The sequence below is a fragment of the Dendropsophus ebraccatus genome, chromosome 13, assembly GCF_027789765.1.
Source record: "Dendropsophus ebraccatus isolate aDenEbr1 chromosome 13, aDenEbr1.pat, whole genome shotgun sequence".
NCBI lineage: Eukaryota > Metazoa > Chordata > Amphibia > Anura > Hylidae > Dendropsophus > Dendropsophus ebraccatus.
This window is the reverse complement of record NC_091466.1, coordinates 30,561,595-30,583,631: the sequence shown is the minus strand read 5'-3', so window position 1 is coordinate 30,583,631 and position 22,037 is coordinate 30,561,595. Positions and strand designations below refer to the sequence as shown.

General features: G+C 45.0%; 1 protein-coding gene across 1 annotated transcript; it reads right to left on the bottom strand.

The window, feature by feature from the left end:
* Window positions 1–274: 274 nt before the first annotated feature.
* LOC138771206 (cortexin domain-containing 1 protein-like) lies at window positions 275–21,805 on the bottom strand. The gene is made up of 2 exons (XM_069950762.1): window positions 21,743–21,805; window positions 275–1,087 (listed from the first exon to the last, which is right to left on the bottom strand). The coding sequence occupies exon 2, from the start codon at window positions 1,039–1,041 to the stop codon at window positions 877–879; it is 165 nt and encodes a 54-aa protein (XP_069806863.1). The 5' UTR covers window positions 1,042–1,087; window positions 21,743–21,805; the 3' UTR covers window positions 275–876.
* Between the last annotated feature and the right edge of the window lie 232 nt (window positions 21,806–22,037).

Here is a 22,037-nt window from a genome sequence, read left to right as displayed (position 1 = left end):
TGCGGATCTGCTGCGGATCCGCAGCAGATTTGATGGTGCAGATTTGATGCTGTGTTCATTCATTTAGTCAAATCTGCTGCGGATCCGCTACGGATCCACAGCAGAAAATCCGCTGCGGTACTGTACGTGTGAAGCTACCCTACAACCAGTTTGATAAATCCCCCCCATCATGTCTATTGTCGGATTTACTAACTGGAGTGCTATGATTCTCAAGGGTTTGCCAGGCCTACTTCCCCCAACTTGATTGAGCCCATGCCCATCATATGAAAAGACCTTTAGTCATGGCGTGAGATGAGAAGATCTCAAGATCTCATCAGTGCTGGGCAATTGTAAGATTTTGAAGGGTTGGAGATCAATGTAATTTAGAGGGATACACTATTATTTATAAATTAATTATTGGGGCAATGTGCAAAAACATCATCATGTCAAACTATAATAAGGAAAAATGGATCTCCAAAGTCTGTAATCTTGATGGTACCCTAGATGGTCTATTACTTAGGACTTAATTATATTGGGTTTTGAGATGAATGAAGCTGGCCACTATGCTGGCTTTGAGTACTTCATTAAGTATCTGACAGAAACTGCAATCCAGTAGAAGATGGATGCAAATACGAGAACACTTGGAAATCATCCCACTTAGCTAATGACATTAAAGGGAATATTGACAAGTCTTGTCAATGCTGAACTGGTAGTTTTGCTTCCTGGGGTCCAATATGTTAGGCAGGTAAGGGCAGTGATTTAGGAGGCTAGTAATCTATTGTTCCTCCTGACAGGAACCATTAACAGCTATTACTTTAGTAGCCTTCAGCTTTCTGGGCCTGAAATGCTGTAGGCCAAGTTTCAAAATGTCCCACCAGTGTGCTTGACCATCACGTCCTATTGATCCTCCCACATAGAGTTTGGGATGTCCTTGTAGGGATCCATTATAAGCCTGGCACAACGGACGATCATCATGGCCAGGAAGACACAGAGAAGCAGGAACAAGGCAATAGCAAAACCTTTATCCACATCCACAAGGGGTAGTAAGGTGGGATCATCCATCTTAAGGGCCTTTGTCTTCTTCTCATTTGCTTCAAGAGGAGAAGACCTGGAGATTAAAAAAAAAAAAAAAAAACATGATCAATAAAAGGGATCTATTCAGACGTATTGAAGGTCCATGATTCAAACCTAATATGCAAAAAGAGTCTATAGAGCCGCATTTAAGAGTCTGGAAACACAGGACTAGCCAGGGAAGAACCTAGCTAAGGGGTTTTCTTCTAGAAGACCACCAAAACACCATATTAAGTGGCCCTTTGAGTCAATATCCAACTCAATTTACAAGTCTAAAGATATGACAAGGGAAATACCAAAGCCAGGTATCCATCCACAGACAGCTGTTTTGGGGTGTTGCCCCTCATCAGTGTGGAGTAGAATTCTGGCTAGTCGGAAGCAATGCCTAGTAGGCCACTACCATTTGTTCCCATCTAGGAATCGGCCCTTTGCCCTTTCCTGCAATCGGCAGTCAGCTACGCATCTCCTATTACAGGGGAGATGTGAAGCTGACAGATGATCATCTGAAGGACGAGTATTTGCTCATTCATTGGCTGATCACTGCCCCTATTATATAGGGTGATATATTATACATGGTGATATCTTCCTCTTTAGACGTTAATCACTCTAGGGCTTTTACTGCTTTACTTTACTGCAGATTATAACTGTTTGCCAAGGATCCCAGCAGTGGTCCAATCCTGTTTATTGTTAGCAGGAATAATCCCTTTAAATGTAACCTGTCACCATGAAATTGCTATTGTATCTATTGACATTATGTTATACAGCAGAAAGTACTCAGCAGATTACCTTCATTCTCAGTGCCCCGAGCGCTATGGGAATACAACAGCCGTTTACAGTCTTCTAACCTGCTATTAGTCTCCCTTTAAAGATGCATAATAGTTCAGATTTCTAAAATACATTTGGCATCAGGAGCTTCAATTTATACACAGCTATATGTCTACGAAACTAGGTGACAGTATAGAAGATTAGTATGTAGCTGTTATATAATACATAAACCTAAGTAAAAAAATCATGTCTAGTGTTACTAGTACCCGATGCCGCAGCTGCCCCTGGATGCTGAGTGAATGCGGAAAGTTTATCTATTCTGGAGAGGATAGTATTTAGAATGTAAACAGCGGATATACATTTGATTGATGTCCTGCCACGACACTTGGCACAGACCAGTGAATCTATCATGCCTGTGCTATGTGTACTATCCCCTCATATGTCATTGACTCACATGAGCTATGCAGTGGTTGACCCCTGTCGTTCTGCCATTGATCTCAATGAATATCTAGAATTCTGCACAGTGCATTACTACAGATATACAGCTGACTGATGGCATTCATGCATAGAAATTACAATAGGGAGCTATTCCCATCGTCCCAGATGAATAATTCATAAATTCAGCTAATATTGTAAGGCCCCCTTTACACATCAGGAAAATCTGTCAGTTTTTCTGTCAGGATTTCCCGACCCATAGAGTTGCATTGAACACTGACAGCTTTCAGGATTTTTCAGGAAAACAGGTCAGGAAATTATAGAACCTGTCCTATTTTCATCAGGATTTCCTGAACGGCTGCCCCCATAGAAGTCTATGGGAGCTCAGGAAAGCATCAGGGTTTCCTGAGCTCCCATAGACTTCTACTTTCCTGATGCGCCTCAGGAAATCCTGAAGACACTACTGATGGTTTCTGAACATAAAAACTGATTACTGTCAGGAAATCCTGAAGGTTTCCTGAAGCCTTCTAGGCCTTCTGATCAGGATTTCCTGACAGGAAAAACGGACACTGACGTGTGAGAGGCCGAGAGCACCTTTTTGCTTCAATTACTGGGAGTTTCCATAGGTGGTAATACTTGTATGTACTCTAAATCCATTTTTTCCTTCTTTAACCCGTTAAGGTCAAAGGCAATTTTCGTTTTTGCACTTTTGCTTTTTCCACTTTATGTTTAAAAGTCCATAGCACTTGCATTTTTTCACCTAGAGACCCACATGAGCCCTTATTTTTTGCGAAACCAATTTTACTTTGCAATGGCAGGCATTATTTTTCTATAAAATATGCTGTGAAACCGGAAAAAAATAATTAGCGCTGTCAAATTGAAAAAAAAAAGGAATTTGTTTTGATTTCAGGAAGTTTTGCATTTACGCCGTTTGCCCTATGGTAAAACTGACTTGTTATGCATGTTCCTCAAGTCGTTATGATTAAAACGATATATAACATGTATAACTTTTATATTATCTGATGGCCTGTAAAAAATTCAAACCATTGTTAACAAATATATGTTCCTTTAAAATCGCTCCATTCCCAGGCTTATAGCGCTTTTATCCTTTGGTCTATGGGGCTGTGTCAGGTGTCATTTTTTGCGCCATGATGCGTTCTTTCTATCGGTACCTTGATTGGATTGCGACGCTGCGACGTTGCGACGCTGAGGCCCGGCACGGGCAGAAGAGCGGAGAGATCCGTCCTACTAGACACCCGGGACTTGCGGTGTAAAGCCTCTAAATGCAGCTGTCAGGTTTGACAGCTGCATTTAGAGGCTTAATTAGCCGTTGCGGCAACGGGAGCCGCGCCGGCTAATAGAGGCACTGCCCAGCTGTACATATCAGCCGGGATCAGCGCCGTTCAGAGCGGGGTCCCGGCGGGACCCCTCTTTGAACACCCCCCGGGGCACCATGACGTATCAGATACGTCATGGGTCGCTAAGGGGTTAAAAGAGGTGTACATTGCTGAGTACATGTATTCAGTGGCGGATTAAATGTACCCTGGGCCCCGGGCTGTCCACCCAACCTGGGCCCCCCCGGGTCAATCTGCCCACATTATAATCCGCTACTGCCCCCCCCCCCCCCCCCCACGCTGTCCCCAATAAACACTGCCTGCCTCCCCTCCCTGCTGGACCCAATAAACATAATGTTTGGTCCCTTGCTGCTACCCCCAGTAAGGAAGGTCGCAGGGTCCCAGCAGCACAGAGGATGTCAGGAGGAGGATGCTGATCAATTGGGGAGGTCCAAACAGCACAGAGGATGTCAGGAGAGGAGGGTGCTGATCTTATAGGGGAGGTCACAGCAGCACAGAGGATGACAGGAGAGGAGGATGCTGATCTTATAGGAGAGGTCACAGCAGCACAGAGGATGTCAGGAAAGGAGGATGCTGATCTTATAGGGGAGGTCACAGGGTCACAGCAGCACAGAGGATGTCAGGAGAGGATGGCGCTGATCTTATAGGGGAGGTCACAGGGTCACAGCAGCACAGAGGATGTCAGGAGAGGAGGGTGCTGATCTTATAGGGCAGGTCACAGGGTCACAGCAGCACAGAGGATGTCAGGAGAGGAGGGCGCTGATCTTATAGGGGAGGTCACATGGTCACAGCAGCACAGAGGATGTCAGGAGAGGAGGGTGCTGATCTTATAGGGCAGGTCACAGGTTCACAGCAGCACAGAGGATGTCAGGAGAGGAGGGCGCTGATCTTATAGGGGAGGTCACAGGGTCCCAGCAGCACAGAGGATGTCAGGAGAGCAGGGCGCTGGTCTTATAGGGGAGGTCCCAGCAGCACAGAGGATGTCAGGAGAGGAGGGTGCTAATCCTATAGGAGATGGTCGCCCCTTCTCCCCTTATAGATGGTCCCCCTCTTCCCCCACCTTATAGATGGTCCCACTCTTCCTCCCTTATAGATGGTCCCCCTCTTCCCCCCTTATAGATGGTCCCCCTCTCCCCCACCTTATAGATGGTCCCCCTCTCCCCCCACCTTATAGATGGTCCCCCTCTCCCCCCACCTCCACCTTATAGATGGTCCCCCTCTCCCCCCACCCCCACCTTATAGATGGTCCCCCTCTCCCCACACCCCCACCTTATAGATGGTCCCCCTCTCCCCCCCCCCACCTTATAGATGGTCCCCCTCACCTTATAGATGGTCCCCCTCTTCCCCTTATAGATGGTCCCCCTCTCCCCCACCCACCTTATAGATGGTCCCCCTCTCCCCCCACCCCCACCTTATAGATGGTCCCCCTCTTCCCCCCCCCCCCCACCTTATAGATGGTCCCCCTCTTCTCCCCCCCACCTTATAGATGGTCCCCCTCTCCCCCCACCCACACCTTATAGATGGTCCCCCTCTTTCCCCCCCCACCTTATAGATGGTCCCCCTCTTCCCCCCCCCACCTTATAGATGGTCCCCCTCTTCTCCCCCCCACCTTATAGATGGTGCCCCTCTTCCCCCCCACCTTATAGATGGTCCCCCTCTTCCCCCCCACCTTATAGATGGTCCCCCTCTGCCCCCCCACCTTATAGATGTTGCCCCTCTTCCCCCCACCTTATATATGTTGCCCCTCTTCCCCCCCACCTTATAGATATTCCCCCTCTTCTCCCCCCCTCCCCCCGCCCTATAGATGTTCCCCCTCTTCCCCCCGCCCTGTGCACAGCAGATAACATAAAAAAAAAAAATACCTGCCATCCGTTCCCCCGTCGATCCTCTCCTGCAGGCTCCGTCTGTCCACCGGCTGATGCACGGCTGCCTAGGGTGTCCCGTCCTACCCCCCGGCAGCGCGCATCACAGAGCTCCCCGTGCGCGCGCTGCCGGGGGATAGGACGGGACACCCCAGGCAGCCGCGCATCAGCCGGACTCTTGTGACCGCAAGCAAAACAATGCTTGCGGTCACAAGAGAGTCATCGCAGCGGCGTGGGCGCATTATAATGTGGGCGGCACGTCATGGGCCCCCCCCAAAGCCTCGGGCCCTGGGCGGCCGCCCGAACCGCCCACATTATAATCCGCCACTGCATGTATTTATATGGAAACGGGGTGGGATTTCTTTTTCCACATCAGAAAATAGATGCTTCAAAGGTGCGCGGCAATTCCCACACATGTATTGGTTTTAATGACATCCTTGGTTTTGATACGGACAAGGAGAGAAAGGAGCTGCTGCACCTCACACCTATGACTGACACTAATGCCTCTCGGCTACATTTAAAAACCAACGCCAGGATGTTGGAATATAATTTGATCAAACCATATTGTCCCATGTAACCCGTGTCGGTCTCCTGGTTCACATGAGTCCCTAACTAACTACACTAACCACTGTGTCAGTCAGCGACCGCTAACCCCAAAAACTGAGCACAAACAGGGAAGGGAGGCCCTGCAACCCCACTGTCACACGACCAATCTCCAAGGGCCCCCCCAAAACCCAGGAAGCACCACCGGCGGAGAAAGCTGCCACCAATCGCCAAACACAAGTGTGAACATGGTCTTATCACTCACCATTGCTCCTGCAGGTAGAATGGGAAAAATAGGAGGTACTAGTCATGTGTGCACAGGTGCTTCCTGCTGGTTGGGGTCACATGGGTCTTACCAGGAGGAGTGCTAGCCACTCAGAAAAGAGAAAAACGTAAAATACGGACAGGGAGATAAAGGAGCGCAGCAATTGGCTGATCACGGCTGAGCAGCTAATGACGCGGCAGAGGGGGGCCGGCATTAGGGATGGCTGGAGCAGTCCAGCCGGTGTCCCGAAGATTACGTGGTTGACCCAAGATGGCGGCAGGGGTCGACAGCAATTGAGTAAGTATACTGCACCACACTTCCGGGGTGGGGGAAACATGGGGAAGGGGGTCATTCACTTAAATAACACACATTACAAAGTTGTATAACTTTGTAATGTGTGTTATTTAGTTTATAAATGTTAAACGCTGCACTATCCCTTTAATGTAGTAAGGGCTTGTGACTGTACCATTCCCAAAGTGTAGGGCAGCTCTGTATTGACTAGACACACCTGCCCAAACTGTATCACCACCACCCAAATCATCAGAGCCTAAGAGCTCTATTACTCAGAGCAATAATCTGCCAAATCAGGTCAATTCGGCAGATCATCGCTCCGTGTAATAAATACAATGATCAGCCGAAGACAATGATTATCAGCTGATCATGTCTTTTATTCCTGACCTATAATCATTGTCCGCTGGCCGTGCATCGCTAAGTGTAAGAGTGATGCGTGGCCAACAGCTGAAGACTGTGTAAAAAAAGGATTAACTTATATATACCTCTCTGCGCTCCCTGATGTCCTGCTAGCTCATTGCATTTTTGCACTTCCGTTTTTTTCCTCTTTGTGCTTAAGGCCATAGCACTTGCATTTTTTCACCTAGAAACCCACATGATCCCTTATTTTTTGCGCCACTAATTGTAATTTGCAATGACAGGCTGAATTTTTTCATAAAGTAGACTACAAAACAAAAAAAAATTCTAAGTGTGGTGAAATTGTAAAAAAACCCCACATTTCTTTTATTTGGGTGGTATTTGTTTTTACGCCGTTCGCCCTGGGGTAAAACTGTCTCATTATATATGTTCCTCAAGTCGTTGCAATTACAACGATATATAACATGTATAACTTTCATTGTATCTGATGGCCTGTAAAAAATTCAAACCATTGTTAACAAAAATATGTTCCTTAAAATCGCTCCATTCCCGGGCTTATTGCGCTTTTATCCTTTGGTCTATGGGGCTGTGCGAGGTGTCATTTTTTGCGCCATGAAGTGTTCTTTCTATCGGTACCTTGATTGCGCACATACGACTTTTTGATCGCTTTTTATTACAATTTTTCTGGATTCGATGCGACCAAAAATACGCAATTTTGCACTTTGGGATTTTTTGGGCGCTTATGCCGTTTACCGTGTGAGATCGGGAATGTGATTAATTAATAGTTTGGGCAATTACACACGCGGCAATACCAAATATGCTCATTTATTTTTATTTTATAATAATAACACTTTTTGTTACACTTATACTAGAAGCCCCCCCCCTGGGGTTAGGGTTATTCCCCCTGGGGTTAGGGTTATTCCCCCTGGGGGACTTCTAGTATATGCACACTGATCTCTCATTGAGATCTATGCTGTATAGTTATACAGCATAAATCAGTGAGATAGGCACTCAATTGCTGCAGCCGAAAGCAATCGAGTGCCGAGCCGGGATCAGCGCCATTACGGCGCAGACCCTGGCAGGTACCTGATGTGTGGATTGCTCCTCTGGGGGGGCGATCCAACCCACTAGACACCAGGGAGTGGGACAGCAAGCATTTTAAATGCAGCTGGACAGCTGCATTTCTGCTGCAACTTCTGACAGCTGGATTTAAAATGCTGATTAGCAGGCATGGCGATCGGACAGTGCCCGCTAATAGCCTCGGTTCTGGGCTACATGCCGCACCCGGGACCGTGGCGGTTCAGATCGGGGTCGCAGCACGGCCCCCCTCTGAAGTTCCCGAGGCGACCACAGGGCGTAAATATACAAGTGGTTAACGCTTTTTGTTTACGCCGTTCACCATGTGGGAACAATATTGGTTTATTTAATATCGGACGGTAAATTATATGTTCATTTAATTGTTTATGTTTTATTTATAAAATGGCAAAGGGGGTGATTTTAACTTTTATTGGGTGAGGGGCTATGGTGTGATTTTTTTTTTTTATTATAATAATTTTTTTTTACACTTTTTATGTTCCCTTAGGGGATTTTAAAAATTTTTACATTACATTTTTAACACTGATCACTGATATGCCATAGCATAGCATTGATCAGTGTAATCTGCGATCATTCCATAGAGCCTGCCTGTGGCAGTCTCTATGCATGGATTGCCCATCTGACAGCTGGGAGGAAGGTAAGGGACCTCCGGCAGTCAGAACGATCGGAACCCTCGCAGTCACACTGATCAGACAGTGACAGAAGCACATTACTGTGGCACTGCAGGGGTTAATGGTGGGCTGTTGTGCGATCGCGGTGGCTCGTCATTAACAGTGAGGACCTGGCTGCATATAGCAGCCGGTCCCCACATGCTATGAAGTCAGCTTAGCTCCTAAGCTTACTTCATAGTGCCGCCAGACCCACTAGTGTAAAGGTATGTCATGGGTCCTTAAGTGACAGGCTCCCATGATGCACAGGTATGTTGTGGGTTCTTGAGGGGTTAAAGGGGTACTCCAGTGAAAATCTTTTTCTTTAGTAGAAAGTAGTTGAGATATAGTATAGATATAGTAGTTGAATTATATAGATTTGTAACTTACTTCTGTTTAAAAATCTCAAGTGTTCAAGTACTTATCAGCTGCTGTATGTCCTGCAGGAAGTGGTGTATTCTTTCCAGTCTGACACAGTGCTCTCTGCTGCCACCTCTGTCCATGACAGGAACTGTCCAGAGCAGGAGAGGTTTTCTATGGGGATTTGCTGCTGCTCTGGACAGTTCCTGTCTCGAACAGAGATGTCAGCAGAGAGCACTGTGTCAGACTGGAAAAAATACACCACTTCCTGCATGACATACAGCAGCTGATTAGTAGTGGAAGACTTGAGATTTTTTAAAGAGAACCAATCACCTAAAATTAACTGTCCCTATAATAAAAGTTTCTCTCTCCCTAAGTCTATTCCTGAAGATACAGACTGCATTTACAGTCTGTATCTTATACTGTACCCAATCCTGTATAGTAGTAAAAGTATTGCTGGGCGCCGCCATCTTGATGACGTCACTTGCGTTCCAGCGGTGCGTTCCAGCAGTGGAACGCAACTGACGTCATGAAGATGGCGGTGCCCGGGAATACTGCACCGCTATACAGGATTAGGTAAAGTATAAGATACAGACTGCAAAGGCAGTCTGTATCTCCATAAGGTCTACTTATAAAGATACAGACTGCACAGGCAGTCTGTATCTTATACTTTACCTAATCCTATGTAGCAGTGTAGTGAGCCGGGCGCCATCTTGATGACTGGAACGCACCGCTGGAACGCAAATGACGTCATCAAGATGGCGCCCGGCATTACTGCACCGCTACAAAGGAGTAGGTAAAGTATAAGATACAGACTGCAAAGGCAGTCTGTATCTTTATAAGTAGACCTTATGGAGATACAGACTGCCTTTGCAGTCTGTATCTTATACTTTACCTACTCCTATGTAGCGGTGCAGTAATGCCGGGCGCCATCTTGATGACGTCATTTGCGTTCCAGCGGTGCGTTCCAGTCATCAAGATGGCGCCCGGCTTACTACACTGCTACATAGGATTAGGTAAAGTATAAGATACAGACTGCAAATGCAGTCTGTATCTTCATGAGAAAACTAATAGGTTTAATTAGGACAGATATACACAGCGATCTCGCGCTGTATAGCGCGAGATCGCTGTGTATTTACAGAGCGGCGGGCAAAGGCTCATGGGAGCTCTTCCTGCCGCTCTGCATGCCGGGAGCTTCCTGTCACGCGCCGGCTCTTTTGAAAAGAGCCGGCGCGTGACAGTGAAGAGAGACATGAATAAATTAAAAACGCGGACAGAAAATTCCTTAATTCTATTTACAAATATTAATAAAAAAGTAATTTAAATAGAATTAAGGAATAAAAAAAAAAAAAAATCTTCCGTGATTGGTTCTCTTTAAATAGAAGTAAATTACAAATCTATATAACTCAACTACTATATCTCAACTCCTTTCTACTAAATATCAGTTGCCCAGACTATCCTCTGTGCAGGGTACAGCAGCACAGTCTCTTGAATGGATTTACAGTGGTACCTTGGTTTAAGAGTAACTTGGTTTAAGAGCGTTTTGGTTTAAGAGCTCACAGTTTTTCAAAATTGTGACTTGGTTTAAGAGCATTGCTTTGGTTTAAGAGCTCCCTGTAATGGTTGGGAGCGCAAGTGGAGGAGGGGCATGGCCTGCATAGCGGGGTCTACAGCACTGTACTCTGACCCAGGAAGTCTCCCTCACCTTCCAAATCATAGCAGATCCACTTCAGGCTGGGTCTTGCATCAGGGGACAGGACTGTGGGGGTAATCTCTGCATAGCTGTAACCCCTCTCTCCCCGGACAGAGAGTGCTGCATGTATGTGCCCACATCTGCCCGGCTCATTCCTTCATACTCCCTGCAGGCTCTGTCAGCCCTTCTGTTTTGCATCTTTTCCATTACTGTACAGTAACTTATAATATCACATATTCAGCTGTTTCTGAATGTTTGTTTCATTAGTTTTACATGTTATTCAGAATAATAAATCATTATTTTGGGGTGTGGAACCAATTGTCTGCATTTCTATGAATTCTTATGGGAAAATTTGCTTTGGTTTAAGAGTGGATTTGGATTACAAGCACAGTCCCGGAACGAATTATGCTCATAATCCAAGGCACCACTGTATATTGTAGAAGTCTGCCCAGGAGGTGACAGGGAGCGCTGCTGCTCAACAAAAAGGTAAAAAAGCTTCTGCTCCTTCATTCATGAGCTCTGTAGGGGTCCGAGAAGTCTGAATGTTATGGCTTTTCATAGGAGCATACCTTAATACCGTACTATAATAAAATGGGATGGGAATCCCCCATTTGAGCCTGGATTATGTACAGTTATAGATTGCCGTGGAAGGCTGGATGTTGTGATGTATGGCACGATTCGCATTATTCAGGCAGCTCCCAGCTGTGCTATTAAGGTCTCATGTTGTGTATGGATATCACTAGGCAACTATGGCTTAGATAAAAGAGACAGACATCAGATTAATAACCTTTACCAGCACAGAATGGGAAAAGTGACTTTCTAATGACCTTCATGGTTCACGACTACACAATCCTATTAAGAGGCGCCCTCGCTACAAACATACAGGACAGAAACGCCAATAAGCAGGATTCTGCTGAAAATCTGCAGCCTTAGCTGTTTTGCCTTTGGCTTCCTTATGTCCTTGAGATCTAGTAGAAGGAGCATTTCGGTGTTTTTGGACTATTTTGCTGAAATGTCTACAAGGCTATTCTGGCAGAACTTGTGTGGTTGTGGCTACTTGCAGAAATCTTGGCGTATTTGGTGTATTTTATAATGGCAGCTTAAAGGGGACAAGGAGACTTTAGTACTCCCACTGCTGTTATTGAGCCCCTGAGAGCCCCCTTTATGGTACAAAACTATTTCTCATTCTCTACATTTCTATTACTTCTCTGGACATTTACAGCACAGCACACACTCCTCTCTGATACATCTCTCTGCTATAGTGTTAAAGTTACCATACACATACTCCTCTCTGCTATAGTGTTAAAGTAACCATACACATACTCCTCTCTGCTATAGTGTTAAAGTGACCATATGTGGTGTCCCACATCGAGTGTTGCTATTGATTACACCCTTCGTAAAAGCCTGTACTTATTGTACACAAGTGGTGATGAAGGTAGTGATAAAGTTTTGCCACTAGATGTCACTGTATTAGATATATGTACTTAGATGCTGCACGGCTGAAGTATGTAAAGGGTTATTGTTTATTTGTGAGTCACATGGATATCTGAACCTATAGGAATCTTTTGTTCTTCTATCCTATCATATCTCTCTTTACTTCTTCTAATACACTCTTCACCCACTCACAGCGCACCTAAGATACGCTGAGGAAGGAAGTCACATGGGTAGAGGAAGCTAGACAGCTCTCTACAGTGTTCCTCTCTGTGCTAGGTCCCCTATTTTCAAGAGTTCAGTCTTAGTCAGATGCCCGTATAGGTAGGAAGCAAGACAAGACACAGCTAACAGTTTCTTCTCAGTGTACTCTACACCAGTGCTTCTCAATTCCAGTCCTCAGGCCTCACCAACAGGTCATGTTTTGAGGATTTCCTTAGTATTTCACAGGTGATATAATTATACTCAGTGCATCAGGTATTATCACAGGTGTCTTTGTATGGGAAATCCTCAAAACATGACCTGTTGGTGAGGCCTGAGGACTGGAATTGAGAAGCACTGCTCTACACAACACTTTGCAGTGTTAAGCCCCTACAGGAGAGGACAAGTCAGAGATCGTCTCGGTCCACGCTGTGAACTAGGAGAGTCACAGTGCAGGACAGTATCCACAGACAGCAGTAAGCTAGGAACTGATCTGGATAGAGCAAAGTTGCTAAGAGCCTAGGAACTCTATCTCGCAGCGCAGTTGTCAGCAGGGAACCCTCAGCATTCCGTTCATCCCAGGTAACAAGGTGTGTCACCCTTATAGGATGGGTTACTGGTGGGCATTAGGTGGTGTGAAGACCCAAAGGTCAATACACGGGCACAAGTATTCTCTTCTTCTTTCTTTACCTCATCCTCCAACATCCCGGCAGAGCACAGTACTACTTGGGTTGGGACTCTCACAACATCCTCCTCTCTGCTCCTCTAATTCTTTGTAATTCTCAACACGCTACCCAGTCAGCATGACTGTACTCTTCACCGTATTCCTATCACAGATCTTGTTGCTGTATTATGAAGGGTCTTATCAAGTGCTTTATCAAGGAAACTATCAAGTGTATTATACCCTGTCAAGGCAAAGCTGTATAACTTGCTGCACATAAGTACTTTTCAAGTAAACAAAAGATTATTTATGATAAAGAGATTCTTTTTTTTTTTAAACTCGTTTTATTGAAGTATGTACATCAATATTTACAGATATTTGCATATACAGGATGTACGGAAAGATCAATAAAGGTGACATACATACATCAAAAGTCAGTCTGTCGTTTTCATTATGTATATAACACGTCTCTCTCTACAGCCGCAAGAGATAAGGAGGAGTATAGAAGAATATACATGAAAAGTGAAGATAGGTGGTCAACAACATAAAGTATATGGGGACATCAGGGCACCAGCCATACAGGAGTCTCCCTTCCTAGACATCATTTCTCGCTCTCATATATTGGTTAGGAGAGTAGTTCGTACAAGGTGACGAGCACCACCCTCCCCAGACCTTATTAAATTTAGATAAACATCCCCTATTTTTATAGGTCACATACTTATATGCTAACATTGAGACTGTGATTCTTCATCCCACACCGACACAGTGTATCCCATTTCCCCTTTCTGTTGGTGGAAATTCCCTAAGGGTCACTACACCACTTCGGCTCCCGTAGCAACCCGGCAGGACACTGTCCACAGGGGAACAAGGTACAAACGGCCCTCTAAACTAAAAGCGGGTGTGCCACCATACCTGTGTGCCCAACCGGCACTGGCGTCACCACATAACATCACTGGGCCCGGCTGTATCTCGGCCAACCACCATAGAGCTGGCGTCACACATCACCACCTAGCAAGTGACCGGCCGATCCTCCGACATAACACCTCAGGAGGTCACCACACATACACATACACCTGATACACCTTTCTTCTGTAGTGTTAAAGGGGTTTTCCACTCAAACATAACTTATGATATGTTGCTGCTCATGGTGAAACTAACAATTCATTCCATACTTGTTATTATCTACTCAGCCTCCATCCCCCAGTTCTGAGCTGCTGCTTTCTGCTGAAGACACAAAACAAAGGGGTGTGAGCGTTTCTCTCAGTTTCCCCCTCTGAGCTGGCTCTACCCACCTACTTCAGCGAGACTGACCAATTGATTATGTGTTAGGTGGCTTCCTAACTCTACCCAGACAGAAGATGTAAGGGGATAGAAGAATACAGGTATTAAAAAATACAGGTATTGAAGGTATATGGCCGCCCTTACGACCCAAGTAGATTTCCTTATGTCAACTTTCTGGATTCAAAATTGCATAAGGATAAATTGCATTTATAGAATTTTAGATAAAAGAAAATAACAGCAAATAAAAGCCTATACATCTTCCATAACTGTCGGACAATCATTCGGCTGACAGTCCTCTCTCCCATCCTTCCCATACACATGAATGTTAGGTGGAGGGGAGGAGTAAGCCGCTGCCAGGAATCTCTGGTGCTTATCCTCCAAGAACAAAGGGGTCAGGAGGTCTCCATACACGTTAGGGCCCTATTACAAGGAGCGACCATACAGGTTAGGGCCCTATTACACGGAGCGATCATCGGCCAAATGTGCCCAATTTAGCCCATTACGCTCCGTGTAGTAGAGACAACGATTAGCCGATGAAATGATCATTGGCACATCGTTTCTTTAGGCCCAGACCTAAAATCATCAGCCGCTGACTATGCTTCGCTACGTGTAATAGTGATGTGCAGCCAAAGCTGACAATTGTCCAGTTAAAACTTCACCTGTCCCTGCTCCCCATCTTCTGCTGCGTTCTATATACGTCCCGACACCACGCGCTGCAGCCTCAGAGCTGACAGGCCGCTCAGCCAATCACTGGCCAGGGCTTCCACAGTTCAGACAGGCTGCTCTGAAGCTGCAGCGTGCGATGAGGGACACATGCAGAGTGCAGGAGTGGCCTGGGAGCGTGGACAGGGCTGCACGGACATCGCTAACTATGTCGGTGCAGCCCTTAATAGGCCCAGTAAATGAGCACCGATCTAGCAGATCAGCACTCGTTTATAGTATTGATCGGGCCACCATCGGCTCGTGTAATAAGACCCTTATACTAACAGACAAACCTGTCACCTTTGGCGACTTTGGTATAAAGTGGATGGGGGCTTTAACACTAAAGGTGAATATTCAGAATTATCATTTATCACCTATCCACCCTGACCAATCACAACCATGGGGAGAAGTAGTTTCAATGGCAAACATGTGCTACAGCCACATTCAATGTCTAAGGGTCTGATAGTGATAGTCAGGTACCGTGCCATCCCCATCAGTCCCACAATCTGATAACACGTGCTTATCAGGTTGCGCTGCAGTTGAGATGCTAAGAGGATGCTCAGCTAGATCATGCATCAATAATGAAGGGAATAGACCTCCAGGGACACATCCAGTGGTTAAAAAAAAAAAAAAAAAAAAGATGGGAGCTTCAGAAGATACAGAACACAATAGAAGCGGACACATGAAAAGAATCTATAATGTAGGAACGTATTACATCCTGAATTTAGGAGATCAGGGACATTACATGATTGCTATATCTATAGATTTTATCAATATCTATAGATTTTGATGTGTATTGTACATAGAAGAAATTGCACAAGCTATTGCCTTATATCGTTTTATCAATGAGATCACGTTGCCTTATAACGATAGGGAAGTGGCAGAGAATTTAGTTTGCTCCCATTCCTTTAAAGTCACAATTTATTGGCTTGTTATAAACGGAATGAGATAATAATATTACATAAAGGAACCGCTTACACCGAAATGGATTTCATTGGTGTCTAAAGACATTTTTTTCTATTACTGTAAGAACTACAACTTCCGTCATATCTGGACTAGAAAGGATGTGTAAAACAGAAGGGACAAAAACTTCCAATGACAAAAGGCATTGTAACTCGGAGCTGTCTATTGAAATTAGGCGTAATTGGCTATTACACCAAAGTTGTCTTTGCATATATACTCGAGCTATACATCTCATTACGGAGACCTGACGGGTCTTTCTAGGACGTTTGCCAGATATTTTCAAAGTGACATTACTCCTGAATGAATGTACATAAAGACGTCCCGGCCTCCAGACAGTGGGCAGGATGTCGGCTTCTCCAGGCGCTGGAATAAAATTAGCTTGCGTACATATATGCTTTCTTGAGGATTGAAAAAAAACATAGCAGCTCCACACCTGTCTATGGGTTGTGTGCGGTATTACAGCTCAGATGCTTTCACTATAGTGTGGACAGCCAATCCAGTCTAAGGCCAGGTTCACACTACGTAAGACACTGGCCGTTCTGTGACCTGGCCGTGTCACAGAACGGCCGCTGTCTGTAAAGATCGTCCTAATTGGTACTGCAGTACTGGCCAGATGAACTTCACATTCTATTGAATTGGGATGCAGGTGCATCCTTATGCACCTGCATCCCAATTCACCATAGCACACAATGGAGAGTGAAGCCAGAGCTATTGTGTGAGCTGTCAGTGTTGTGCGGCTGTTATTCAATGAATAGCGGTTGCACAAAACTGACATGTCAGTTTTTACTGCAGCCGCTAGGGATCCCGGCCGGAGCATATACTATGTGTATACACTCCGGCCAGGATTCCCTCTGACTGCAATGCAACGTGAAATTTCTATTAGTCACGGCCGTTGTAACAACGACTGTAATTAATAGAAATTTTACATTATGTGAATGTGGCCTAAACCTTTTATAGGAAATCTGTCACCCTGAAAGTAGTATCCAATTTATCAGTATCATGTCATAGAGAAGCAACTGAGATGATTGATATATAGTTTTGTTGGAAAATGTTCTTTATACCCATAAAGAATTGCAGCGGATTTCACACTGCGAGTTCGCAGCGGATTACATTATCGCTGCAGAATTGTCATCCTGCTAAGAGTATGTAAAAGGCAGCCCCCTTCAACCTTTATTCTTTACTGTACGAGCAGTGAGACTGTGGAACTCTCTGCCACATGATGTTGTCATGGCTGATTCACTAAATAAGTTCAAGGGAGGCCTGGATGCTTTTCAACCTGATTAACTATGTAACTATAACTGTTAGGTTGACTGGTTGAGGGGAAGGGAACTGACAACTACTCTAAGCACATCATGTCTGGCTTAAGAAAGTGGTTGTCATCTTGGTCGATTATTGACCTGATTCTTTGTCGGCGGATCTCTTCTCCTCGACAGGTTAAAAAACCATTGTTCATCGGCCACACATCTTCCCATGTAATAGAGGATGTACGGCCTAAGGGCCCTATTCCACAGTAACGATAATCGGCTGGATCGGCCCCATTTGGCCCGATTCGGCCAATTATCGTTCGGTGAAATAGAGAGAACAATCAGCCGACCTAAAATCATTGTTCCCCCACCGCGCATCACTACGGTTGAATAGCGGTGCGCGGCAGGCGACGATTTGACAAGCAGCAGCATCATACATTACCTGACGGAGCGCTCAGCCAATCACAAGCCGGGACCGCCGCGGCCTGTGATTGGCTGAGTGTGGCCTGTCAGCTGACTGGCCATTCAGAAGATAGAGTGAGCGGGACCCGGAGATGAAGACAGCGCGGAGAAGAAGTCTGGAGAGGTAATGTATGATGCTGCAAGGACATCGGTAACAATGTCCCTGCAGCCCTCGCTCAACGATCCTCGGGCTGTGGAATAGGCCCAGTATACGAGCTGCAATCTAGCAGATCGCCGCTCGTTTACATCGTTGATCGGGCCCTCCTCTGCCTGTGGAATAGGATCCTAAGGCTATGTTCACACTACATATAAGTACGGCCGTTGTTGCCAGCCGTACTTTATGCGCCTGTGAACATTGCTTGTTTCTTAATGGGATCCCGTCCGGAGCGTATACACATCGTATACGCTCCGGCCGGGATCCGTGCGGCGCCACAAATAACTGACATGTCAGTTTTCTGCTGCTGCAATTCAATGAATTGCGGCCGTAGGAAACCCTGTCAGTTCACACAGTGAAGGGAGCGGCTCCGGGCTGATGATCCGGGCAGAGACCGGCCGTTCCGTGACCCGGAACGGCCGGTCTCTTACATAGCCTAGAAATGATGGAAGCAAAAGGCGGTCATGTGCCGACACAGTAGATAAACCGTGTAATTGATTCTCTAAACTAGGACCACTCTCCAAAATCGGCGCTCAGTTACAGTGCCCACGTCAGCCCATGTAATAGAGCCCTGCCAAGCCATATTACTTACACATTGTACTGTATAGCCATGTCACTATACGAATGTTATTTGGTCACTGTATGTTGGTACTATTATAGCTCTGGATGGCAGTATTGTTCTTGCAGCTTATGATGGTGGCAGCACGGCCTCTGCATTGGAGGCCGCTGTTCCTATTCTGTTAAAATAACCGACCAAAAAACGTCAGTACTATTTTTTATTAGAATCAAGTAAATGACGGACACCAGCTGGAAACCTGACAAACTTTTTTAAAGGGCTGTAATAATTTCCCAATATTGCTGTCTACAAATAGCACACGTACTGCATTGGAGTGTGTGTAAAATTAGCCTTACAGAATGGAGAATGGAGGGCACCTCTTGTTACCGGGATAGACCCTGACATCTAATCTCTTCTATCTGTAGTAATTAACTTTACTTAGCAAATGAAAGTGTCACTTTACAAGGCATTGTACCATTGTTTTCCACTGCAGATTGACTGAAGCCTTGTATAAAGCTGGCCATATGCCAACCATACATATTGGACAGCTGATAGCTATGCTGCCTGACGCCCTCATAAACATGTATATTTGGAGGGATGGGGATGTTCATATACACAGGGAAAAATATACACTGGGTGCCACTTCTCTCATGGGGGAACATAGGATGAGCCAGGTAAAAGATTAGGGAACACGGTGACCCCCAACACATATTAGTTGTTTCATAACTAACAACATAATCCCTAGAGAGACATATGCTGCATAAGGCCAGATATAGATATATCTGCCAAACATCAAAGAAGAACGTTTACAGAGGTAACAATGTCTGAAAGGTTGCCAACTTAGGACTGCCACCTAGAATAGAGAACGGTTAGAAGTTGCACTATGCCCATACAAGAAGCCTACTGACTACAATGTTAAGTTCAAATGGGCACTATGGGAAATGGGAAATAATTGACGTCAATTATTTCCGTCCGTTCTGCATTGATTTCAATGCAATTTTCATTGCAACAAGACCATTCTTTGACACTCAAGAAAACGGCCTTTGTTTCTGAGTGCCAAACAGTGACCATAGTTCGTACCTTGTGTGAACATAGCCTTAAACATCTAAATCACAAGATAAATCTAAAACCTTTGCCCCTCCCCCAACAGGGTGCCCGAGGGTATCATGGTGTCATCCATACACAGTCATATTATAAAAATCCAATAATGACCTGTATGACCTCTACTGAGTGAGAATGCAGGATGCTGTCTAAATATATCATGGGGCAGAATAAGGCCATATTCACATACTTTTTAGTTTTTTTGTACATTTACAATAAACGGCGGTTATTGCAAGTTGCAACAACGGACGCTGTTTAATGACAGTGTGCGATTACATTGTAGTGTATAGAATACCGGTTATAGTGTATACACTCTGTATACACTACGGCCAGTGTTTTATGCGGCCACACAGAAAAACTGACATTTCTATTTTGTGCGGCCGCTATTCAGTAAACAGCGGCCATACAAGATAGCCTGTAGACGCAGTGTAAAGTACGGTTCCCGGACGTACTTTACATTGTGCTCTATGGATAATTGGACTCTCAAATGTGCTCAAATTCCAATTAAAATGAAATGATGTTCACCCGGCCAATACTGTCAGTCAGTCAGTCAGTCAAACAACGGCCAATGTTCATACGGCATGTGAATATGGCCTAACAGTGACTTGGGGTACTTTCGTTTTGAGCATTTTTTTTTTCATTGTTGTATGATATTGGAGATCCCTAGTCGTGAACACTCCCACTTTCCATGTTACATTTTAAATATAGCAAATTTGCTGCGGATTTGAAGTTTGGACTTTATACCATACATCTACAGCAAATTATAGTAAACATCATCTATGTGTATGAGAATAATTCTTCAGGAAAATTATATATATATTTTTTTTCATTCCCAGGGGAATACACCTCTTCATATGGAGAGATAAAAAATTCGAAGAAAATTCCACATGTAACCCATTCAGAGTTTGATGTAGAATTACAAAGTTGTAGCAGTAGTGATATGCAGTGGGGAATAAAAATCATCTCTCATCTGAACTCATCTTTGAGGCTGGACATAAACTTGACACTTATGAAATAAACAAAAAAACAATTTGCCAAAATTAGCATGGGAGGGGGGTGTCAAATACGCTGCAGTCAGATGCTAGCAGAAAGTTGCGGGAAGAGGAAACATGAAACACAATACCCATAGCACCTTTCTTGCTATGTTGTATTTCAAGGCAGATTGGGGGTTTATAGTTTTTTGTTGTTATCGCAACAGGCCTCGAGTTCAGCATTTTCTATAGTAACGTAGGCATTTCTTCTCTACTGACTTTTATTGGGAGGGAATGACCAGAAGAAGAAAAGTCATGTCTATATGCATATTGACATCTTTTTTGGCGTATTTTCCCAATTCTTCACTAGAACACCTGATAAGACGCCTGTAGTAATTTATAGTACAATGAAAAAACGCCAAAAAGCAGGAAAAGCAGCAGTGTACAATTTACATCTGCGTTTATTTGCCTTCAGAGCTGTGTATAGATATCTATCCTATAGCTCCCAGCAGAGCTATCCCTCCTTCCTTTTATACTATCACCATAGTCCATAGTCTGTTGACCACAACACCACTCACAGCTTTTCACAATCTCAATTACAAAACCGACCACAAGTCACGCCTGACCGGGAAGGGGGGGGGGGGGGGGTCTGATGACCTGAACTGACAGCCAGGCTGGGTGCAAAAATGCCCACGTAATAGAGTAAGGTTATATGTGGAGCAAACCACACCAGCATGCAACTTTAGCTTTACAATGCTCTTTTGCCCTTGGGATGTTTGTAGCTCTTTGACATGTTTTATAGGCAAAGTACACGCAGCGATTTGCAGGTTTTCACCTGTTACAAGTCCAATAGGCTCCAAAAACTCCTCGCCGCCTGAAGTTCTACCATCCTTTTCATCTCTGCTTGGAATATATACACCATAACCCCATAATCTATAATCCCTTCCGGCAAGCATACGGTTACATTCTATCCGTAAGAAGAATGGCATGGTGTAATGATAGGTTTTATTGCACCGTGCTCATAATCTCCTATAATTACCCAATCCCAGGCGATAATTGTGGGGTTAATTACCAGGATTCTCGTTAATCTGCTCCGTAATTATGAAATTACCACCTGCCATAATAGATATCTAACACTCCGATGAAAGTCAATTCATTTTCATCCCAGGTGTTAAACGTAGTGTGTAGTTGTATACATGTAGATAGAGGGGGCAGGGCATTGATTCCAATGAGTGTGGCAGTGCCATGCTACACTGATGCTTTCTGATGGGATAAAATAAGGAGGAGATGAGGTTACCTGCTAATCCTGTCATTTGTGCCTGCAGTCCTGACGACTAATTTCCATGAACGGAGGGAAATCCTGACTGTGCTGGTTCTGCAGTGCTTCCCGGAGCTGTCTGTGTTGCAGACTGTCTTCTCCGGACCGTTTCATGAATCTTTAAGCTGGGAATGCACCAGAGTAAGGTTACAGGGAAAAAAAAGAGAGAGCTCTCTCCCTGCAGGCTGCACAGGACGAGGAGGGACACGCTATATGTAGCTGTAGTAAATCTCGCACAATGGCACATGACACAGGGTTGCTTTTCATCAAATAA

Coding starts and splice junctions, on each gene's coding strand:
- LOC138771206 (XM_069950762.1), bottom strand. CDS start 1,041: ATGGATGATCCCACCTTACTACCCCTTGTGGATGTGGATAAAGGTTTT.